A 9,228-nucleotide genomic window follows, 5' to 3' on the forward strand; every position below is an offset into this window, starting at 1 on the left:
GATAATTACACAACTCCAAATACCACGAAGTAAATATTTAATAATGGTCCAATTAAACACATATACTAAAATAGTATTTAATGCTTTTTTAAATTAAAACCTAAATTATGTGAATTGAAGCAAAAAGAAAATAAAATAAAAATATAATACAAATATTTAACTTATATATATATATATACATAATTACTGACGTGCCATCTTGGCACGTCAGGCGTTCCTGACGTGCTAAGATGGCGCGTCAGGCGTGGCCTTGGGAAGGCCAGCGCCTGCTGGCCGTCCCATCGGCCACGCCTTGCAGGCCGATGGCGTTTAAATTTGGGATTTCTCCCATTTTTTTTTTTTTTTTCCCTCCAGCTACCTCCTCCCGCCGGCCTGCCTTCTTCTTCCCTCCCATTTTTTTTTTCTTCTCTCCTCCGGCGCCCACAGCTCCCTCTAGCTCCCGCGCTCTCTCTCTCTCTCAGAGCTCTCCCGCGCTCTCTCTCTCTCATCAGCTCCCTCTCCCGCGCTCTCTCTCTCTCTCTCGCTCTATCTCTCTCCAGCTCACGTGACGCGCGTGCTCCGGCCATCTCCATCACTTCGCCGGCTGAAACTTCTCCGTCGTCGATCAACTACCTCCAGCTCGATCTCCTGCAGGTATATATATATATATATATATATATTTATTTATATATAGTTTTATTTTATATTTACTGTTTTATTATATATATATATATATATATATTTTGTCTTGTTTAATCAAATTTATGTTTTATTTTGTCATGAATCCGTATGATGTTTGGTTAATATATATATAATTGGATTGATCGAGCATTTGTGAGTAGGTATTAATTGATGGAGGTGTTTGTTATTTTTTTTTTTTGCTTGAAATGTTATTTACTTATTGTACGTTCGCTGTATATGCACATGCATGCATGCAAGATGATGTTTCTGATGATAGCTAGGTTTTTGTTTCATAATATAATAGTTTTTAAAATGTCGCCGGATTGTTGTTTTATTTTTTTTTATTTTTTGTTTGTTTAGCTGAAAAATGTTGGCTTATTAATTAGTAAATAATTTATACAACATTATTTAATTTCAATTTTAATCATTTGACCTTCTAATTAAGTACGTGTAGTACGTAGTGATAATTATAGAGATTTAATTCCATACTTTGTTTAATTAATACTTAAATTGAATGAGTCTTAATATTGAGACGTACATTAAATCTCTTATTAATTTGTAAGTTATACATGAGTATTAATTAAATAGAGACAGTACTCCAAATGAATACACACTTTAATTGGTACTATCCCCTTATTTTTTCTAACAAATTCATATCCATGAATATTGGAACTTCATATTAATTAAATAACTAACCTAGTTATTTAATTATTTTAGGGTCCCCATATATATATATATATATATATATATATGCATGAATATTATTATATTTGCACATAAAAAATTTAAACCTATATGATAATGTATATATAGGTTTATATTTTTAACGTGGTTGAAATATTTAGGTTTATATATATGCATGTGCTTGAAATGAGGTATATATTTTTTAAGTCTTTTATATTATTGATTCGTAATTTATGTACGTAGCGAAAAATGGACAAGAGTTGGATGACAAAGTCTAGGGGTACGAGGGAATACAGAGACGGGTGTAGACTGTTCGTGGAGTTTGCAGTTAGTAACTGTAAAACCCCTGATGGAAAAATCAATTGCCCTTGCAAGATTTGTCGAAATAACCGGCGCCACCCGCCGGATTTCGTATTCGACCACTTGACAGGGGGAAAAGGAATGATGCCGGAATATACATTATGGTACTATCATGGTGAGAAGCATGTACAGGGTCCTGATAGACCGTCTGGTTCGAATCGCCCGGCTTCAGATGCGGGTGCAACTGCAAATCAGGGTGGAGACATGCACGCAATGTTGCGTGACTTATTCGGCATGCACGAAGTGGTCAGGGAAGACAATTGTGAGCCTCAAGTCGTAGTGCAAGGGGGTGAAGACATTGTAAACGAAGAAGCCGCTGAAGGTGACGCAGTAAAGTATTATATGCTTATGAAAAAGGCGGAGAAACCACTTCATAACGGAACAAAACATAGCAAACTAAGTGCGACTGTACACTTGTACAACCTGAAGTGCGTTGGTGGACTAAGTAACGCAAGCTTCTCGGCCTTCCTAGAGTTCATCAACCAGTTGCTGCCTGAGAGTGATGAAAAGCTGCCTGGTAATACATATGAGGCGAAAAAGTTTTTACGAGATATGGGACTTGGGTATGAGAAGATACCGGCGTGTCGTAATGACTGTATGTTATTCTGGAAGGGCACAAAGGAGTTGGATTCATGTACCGTATGTGGAAAATCTAAATGGATGGATGCAATCAATTTAGATGAGGATGGTCAACCTATATCGTCGGGCAAGAAACGTCCGGTAAAGGTGTTGCGGTGGTTTCCACTTGTACCACGACTACAGAGGTTGTTTATGTCAGAGCATACTGCACGCTTTATGAGGTGGCATGCAGAAGGCCGCACAAAGGACGGCGTATTGAGGCATCCGGCTGATGGCGAAGCATGGAAGTCATTCGACAATTTACATCCGGAGTTTTCAGCGGACAGCAGGAATGTAAGGCTCGGACTAACCTCGGATGGATTTAATCCATTTGGAAACATGAGCACATCTCACAGCACTTGGCCTGTACTGCTTATGCCCTATAACTTGCCTCCTTGGATGTGCATGAAACAGACATCTTTTATACTATCATTGATTATTCCAGGCCCAAGTTCACCTGGAATGGATATAGATGTCTACCTTCAACCCTTAATTGAGGAGTTACAAGAACTATGGAATGTAGGGGTGCCCACATACGACGTCTCAAAGAAAAAAAATTTTGTCCTACGAGCGCAGTTGATGTGGACAATTAATGACTTTCCAGCATATGCAGATTTGTCTGGATGGTCTACCAGGGGTGAGAAGGCATGTCCGTGCTGTATGAACTCGACATGGTCGAAGTGGTTAAAACATGGTCATAAATGGTGTTATATGGGGCACAGACGATACTTGCCCATGGATCATCCATGGAGGAGGAACAAAAGAACATTTGACGGCAACGTAGAATTAGAATGTGCCCCTGATGTCCCAAGTGGAAACGAAATCATGAACCAATTAGAAGGGATGGTGTTTGGGGATGAGAACGCTGGTCAGGCAAGGGAGGCTGCGAAAGAAAAAGGAAAGAAGCAGAAGACGAATACTTCTAATGTAGTATTCAAGAAGAAAAGTATTTTCTTTAGGTTGCCGTATTGGAAAGATAATTTATTACGGCACAACCTTGATGTTATGCACATAGAGAAAAACGTGATGGACAACATACTTGGTACAATACTGGACATTCCAGGGAAAACGAAGGACAACTTCGCCGCCCGCTTAGATTTGCAAGAAATGGGTTTGAGACGTACACTTCATCCCTACACTGGCGAGAATGGTAAGACATATATGCGGCAAGCTACCCACACGATGTCCAAGGATGATAAGACACATTTTTTGAAAGTGTTACGAAATGTAAGGGTGCCCGATGGATATGCCTCGAACATTTCCCGTTGTATACGACTTAAGGACTGTACGATATCGGGGTTAAAGAGTCATGACAGTCACGTATTGATGCAGCAGCTTCTACCTATTGCATTGCGTGGATCACTTCCAAGCAACGTGGTTAGACCACTTGTTGAGATGTCTGCATTCTTCAGGGGACTATGTTCAACAACATTGACACAAGAGGATATTGACCGACTACAGTGTGACGTCTATATCACGTTGTGCAAGTTGGAACAGGTTTTTCCCCCCAGCTTTTTCACAAGCATGGTTCATGTGGTCGTGCATCTTATCGGTGAATGCCGACTCGGTGGACCAGTACAGTATAGGTGGATGTATCCGGCAGAGAGGTAAACTTTGTTTACGAATATTTCATATTTTATGGTTTAACTATAATACAAGACAAGTATTAACTGCACTGATTGATTGTATATTCGTTCATATTTAGGAGCCTTGGAGTTTTCAAATCTAATGTGCGTAACAAAGCGGCCCCTGAAGGCTGCATTGCGGAGGGTTACATAGCTACTGAGTTGGTGACGTTCTGTTCGAGATATTTAGATAATACACCAACATTTCACAATAGGATACAAAGAAATCCGGATGGTTCAAAGGGACATGGAACACGAGTCCGGCTCGACCGAATCACAATGACACAGATACACCGGTATATTATGTTCAATTCGGACGACTTCCTTCAATTGCGAACGTAAGTCGATGTCATTCTACGCCATATTGTATATTCAATGAACTTGTAACATTTCCCGTATCGAATTATAATTAACTTCATCATCGAATTGTAGAATGCACATGGATACGCTTAGGGGGCGAACAACAGAGGATCAGTTGGAAACCCAACATTATGAGCTGTTCTGCGACTGGTACCGTGACTACGTAAGAATGACGTGATGTTAACAAAATCACTTGTCGGATTATATTTGCATGCATAATGTTTTCCAAATGAACTGGAAACACTCTTTAACCAAGTGTTAACATTGTATTGTAAATATTCACAGGTCGATCGATTGGATGATCGATGTAGGAAGGAACTTGGTGAGAAATTGATAATGCATTGTAGAGGGCCGCGGGAGTCAGCAGTCAGATACAATAGATATGTGGTTAACGGCAAGTTGTTTCGTACAATTGCATCTGATGCCGGAAAGAGGACTCAGAACAGCGGGGTGTGTGTGCCGACTGTTGATGGCGAAACGTACTACGGGAAGTTGACGGAAGTACTTGAGATTGAGTACTACGACAGAACTACGTACGTTATGTTCAGGTGTGATTGGGCGGACACCACGAGGGACAAGGGGTACAAGGTGGATGAGTATGGCATGATACTTGTGAACTTCAAAAACCTTGTTCACACCGGAGAATTGATTACTGATGAGCCATATGTGCTAACTTCACAAGTTGATCAGGTGTTTTACGTAGAAGATGGCAGATACCCGGATTGGGTTTGCGCAGTAAGGACCAAACCAAGAAATATATACGACGTTGGTCAGAGTGAAGGGCATCAGGATTCAGGTGCCAATTATCACGAGTGTGAGCCGCTCATATTGACCAGAAATTGTGATCAGGATCTGCAGGATCATATCCAATACGTCAGACCCGACTTAGATCCAATTGAAGCGTATGTGATTGAATAAAAGCTATATATATATATATGTTTAGATTGGTAGTTGTTCACTATATGCCCATCAACGCATTTAATAGAGTTGTTTAATTGGGAAAAAACGTCAGTATATCTTATTTCATACGTGTGAGTCATGCATACATAACGTAGTGAATATTTCATACATTGTATACGTGATTAATTGAATTTGTGGTATTTTTTGCAGGTTACTATGAGCCATAGGGGGAAGAGAAGAGCACGCAGGGGCTCGTCTCTCAAGCGACAGCCTATGTCGCTTGGGTCTCCGTCAGTCCACCTTGATGATAGCGAGCAACAAGACGTTGCTCAGCTTTTGGGTATTCAGGACGGATATCGACCGGTACTTCCAGGCGATATGGAAGGGGAGATCCCTCTCCATAATCCATACGGTCGGGCAGGCATGGCCCAGATGGGGTATCTGCCAGAGAGCCAGCTTGGACAGCGTATGCAGGGACATGTAGAGCACCTTGATGATAGCCAGCATAGCGCAGGTATGACCGAATTTTTTTTTGGAAAGATTGCAAGTTTTTTGGAAATTTCTAAATGTATTGGTGCGATATCAATTATATTATTTAACTACAACTACAATTTCATATAATTCTAAATATTCTAAAAAACATATATAGCAGGTCCCGACGACAGTGACACATCGGCCGAGGAGGACTGTATTGGTGCGACACAGGACACGGCTGACCCGCAGCCAACCGACCCTGCTCCCGGCGACCACTTACTCCCTCGGCAGGTCCGCACCATAAGTAAGTGGATATGTTCGAATGTTGTGTATATATGTCTTAATTTAGTTGTAATTAGTATTGAATTCGACATAACTTACATCGGTAATTTTTTAATTTATTAGGTACCGATTCAGAGGGAAACGAAGTTATTGAGGTGTTTACCATCCGTGACTCGCACAGGTTGCCGGGAGTCCCTGCCGGCAAGCGGATCATTATGGAGTACAATGCTGCATGCCAGCCCGTCGGCGTTAGTTCCATGAGGTTTAAACGGATGGCTGGAGATATCGTAAGGAGCTCCAATTATGTCCGAATACCGGACGATTGGTTAAAGGTACCGCAGCGTACCAAAGAGGATATTTGGGACGCCTTGATGGTATGTGTTGCATATATGTTAAAACACTCATAATGTATATATGTATATATACGCTCTAAGTTGCACACATATATTTTAGTTTTTGTAATTTAATAATTTTGAACATGTGCAGGCATACTTTTTCGTCCCGCCCGAATTCAATTTGAAAGCCATAAAGAATGAAGCATTCAAGGATATGGGATCAAAGCTGCGGACTTGGAGGTACGAGCTTAAAAAATGCTGTGCAATTACGGAGGAAGATACTCCGGATACTATACGGGCAAGAGTGGGGGAAAAAACACTTGACGAGTACAATGCCGAAGACGTGGAGATCTTATTGGAGAGATGGTGTACTCGTCAGAATAAGGTAGGTCATGAGTTAAATTCTTCATTTTGTGTAGTGTCATTATATGGTTTTATTAACATGTACGAGTGTCATGTAAAACGAAATTGCCTCTTTATTGTGTAGTGTTGCATATAAAGAGTACTAAAACCAAATTTCCTTACATTATTAACATATCAATATGGTAACTGTGTAGGACTATGCGAACAAAATGAAGAGCTTGCGAGCATTAAATAAAGAGCCCCATTGCACCGGATCGAAGAGCTATGCCAGAGCGACAGATGAGGAGGTAAGTGTGTAATTTAACATGTAAACAACAAATCATTTGATATATTTAAAAATATTTGTATGTCCTATTTTTTCGGCAGGCCATACGTCTGGGCAAGTATCCTACTCGTGCAGAGAGTAACATCAGCACGCACACGAAGGCGGACAAAAGCTATCCGAATGAGATAGTGGAAGAAAGATGTGTATGCTACAATTTAATTCTTTGTTTATATACTTTAAAATTATCTGCAATTAACAGTTGTATGACCCACTGACCCAATAATGAATGTAACATACAGAAAAGGATGAAGGAGCTGATACCCACCGACCCTGCAGCGTCGTCTAGCATCACAGAGGGAACGGTCAAGTGGGCGCCAAACGACGCGTATGCACAGGCCCATGGAAATAAGCCTGAATACGCCGGTAGGGTTCGGCAGCTTGGATCGGGTATTTTGCCCGTGCGGGGCTCCATACGTTCATACTATACACCTTCACAAGCAAGGTCAGAAAACACCAGCCAGTACTCCATGATATCACAAGAAACGCTTGACAGAGCTCTTGAGGCGGAGAGGGCGAAGCACAAGGAAGAGATAGATGCATTGGTGGCCGAGAACAATGCACGTCAGGCAGCGTTTGACGCCCGATTGCGCCAGATCGAGGCAATGATGCGGTTCAGCTCTGCACCAGATGGAGCTTCCCCACATATTGCGGTGGTGCCATCGTCGATCGACGGCGAAGCAGGTACTGACATTTTTTAATGGTCAAATGTGTTTTTAGACCTTTACCTATATATATGTGAACTTCTATAACCTATATATATGTTAACGTATAACTTATGACCTTTTCAGTTATAACTTATGACCTTATAACTTATAACTTATAACTTATAACTTATAACTTATGACCTATATATATGGAATTGTGTTATCTTATGACCTTTTCAGTTTTATGGAGGGGCCTACTGTTTCCTAGATTAGAGTAGCGGGGCCGAGGATCCCTCCCTCATGTATTATTTTTGAAGAAGAAATCCCTCATGTGTATTAAATCAGAAAGCATTGTTACCCATATACTAATTCTTGCGTGACTTGTCACATACAGCATTCCAATTCGGCTGCCTTAGGAGATAGAAAATAGTGGCCACCTTTTCTTGAATTAACTTGCTTGCTTCTATTTTTAATGGTCAAATGTGTTTCTAGAACTTTAGCTATATCATGTGAACTTCTAAAACCTATATATATGTCAACTTATAAATTTAGAGTATGGATATATATGTTGTAGTCATTCTCTTAATTAATTAATGTTGTGTAATTCCTGTTGAATTTGGTTTATATATCATTGTTGGTTTGGTGGTGGATGTGGGTACGTACGAGCGTTGCTTTTGAACTGTTTTATTGGTATTATGAGATCAATATACAACTATAGTCCTTGTAGAATATTAACAATCTAGTGTATGTGATTGTTTGAGAGTATGAAACGATCAAGTATTAACTAGATGAATATCATAATTTGTTGGAAATAATATAACATGATTTGAATATATGTAAAGTCCTATGTGTTAATATCCTCAACAAATTAAAATGTTAATAAATATCTCACATAATTGCCATGGCAAAAATGAAGCGCATGAGTCTATAAATTTAACGTCAACATTGATTGCTCTTGAGGCGGAGAATTTTAGTTTTTTTTTTTATATGCATTTTTGGCTAATTAACTTCATCATCGTTTTACCTCTTGTTGTTATATCATTTACTGTGTTAGACTCAACAATTGAGTTGGGTGAATATTTGGACATAAATGAATTGCCCTTACATAGTCAATATTGTTTGGTGATTGTTTGTTTTTATCGTTTGCAGGTGATGGAGAAGATGCTATGAATGTCAATAATCAGCATTGACCGTCTGGTTTGCCATTCATACTTGTATAAAAGTTACTTTGTTGACGTAATTGTATTTATGATATCCCTTTTTATAACAACAGAGATAGTTTTTTGATAATTGTGGTTGGTTATTGACACTGGTATATATATGTTATTTTGTGTGTGTTAAGATTGATGGAAAAATAGTCTGATGTGTTAACTTATTAGGTTATGACTTATGTTATTTGTTATTGATGGAAAAATAACATGACTTATGTTATTTGTATAGATTGACGGAAAAATTGCTAGAATTATTTGCAATGATTGATGGATAAATTGTATATCAGGTTAATTGTAATCCAAAATTTGAGTATAGTCTCAAAAAAACTAAAGAAAAATATATTGGGGGGTGGAAAAGAATTTAAAAAAATTAACCAAATTTTCTGA

General features: G+C 39.3%; 1 protein-coding gene across 1 annotated transcript; it reads left to right on the top strand.

The window, feature by feature from the left end:
• The first annotated feature begins 431 nt into the window (after positions 1-431).
• LOC132167849 (uncharacterized) lies at positions 432-8,919 on the top strand. Its single transcript, XM_059578884.1, has 9 exons — positions 432-633; positions 5,418-5,721; positions 5,860-5,985; positions 6,087-6,337; positions 6,450-6,683; positions 6,856-6,948; positions 7,028-7,129; positions 7,226-7,667; positions 8,780-8,919. The coding sequence occupies exons 2-9, from the start codon at positions 5,424-5,426 to the stop codon at positions 8,818-8,820; spliced, it is 1,587 nt and encodes a 528-aa protein (XP_059434867.1). The 5' UTR covers positions 432-633; positions 5,418-5,423; the 3' UTR covers positions 8,821-8,919.
• Positions 8,920-9,228: the final 309 nt, after the last annotated feature.

This window comes from Corylus avellana, chromosome ca1 (genome assembly GCF_901000735.1).
Source record: "Corylus avellana chromosome ca1, CavTom2PMs-1.0".
Taxonomy (NCBI): Eukaryota; Viridiplantae; Streptophyta; class Magnoliopsida; order Fagales; family Betulaceae; genus Corylus; species Corylus avellana.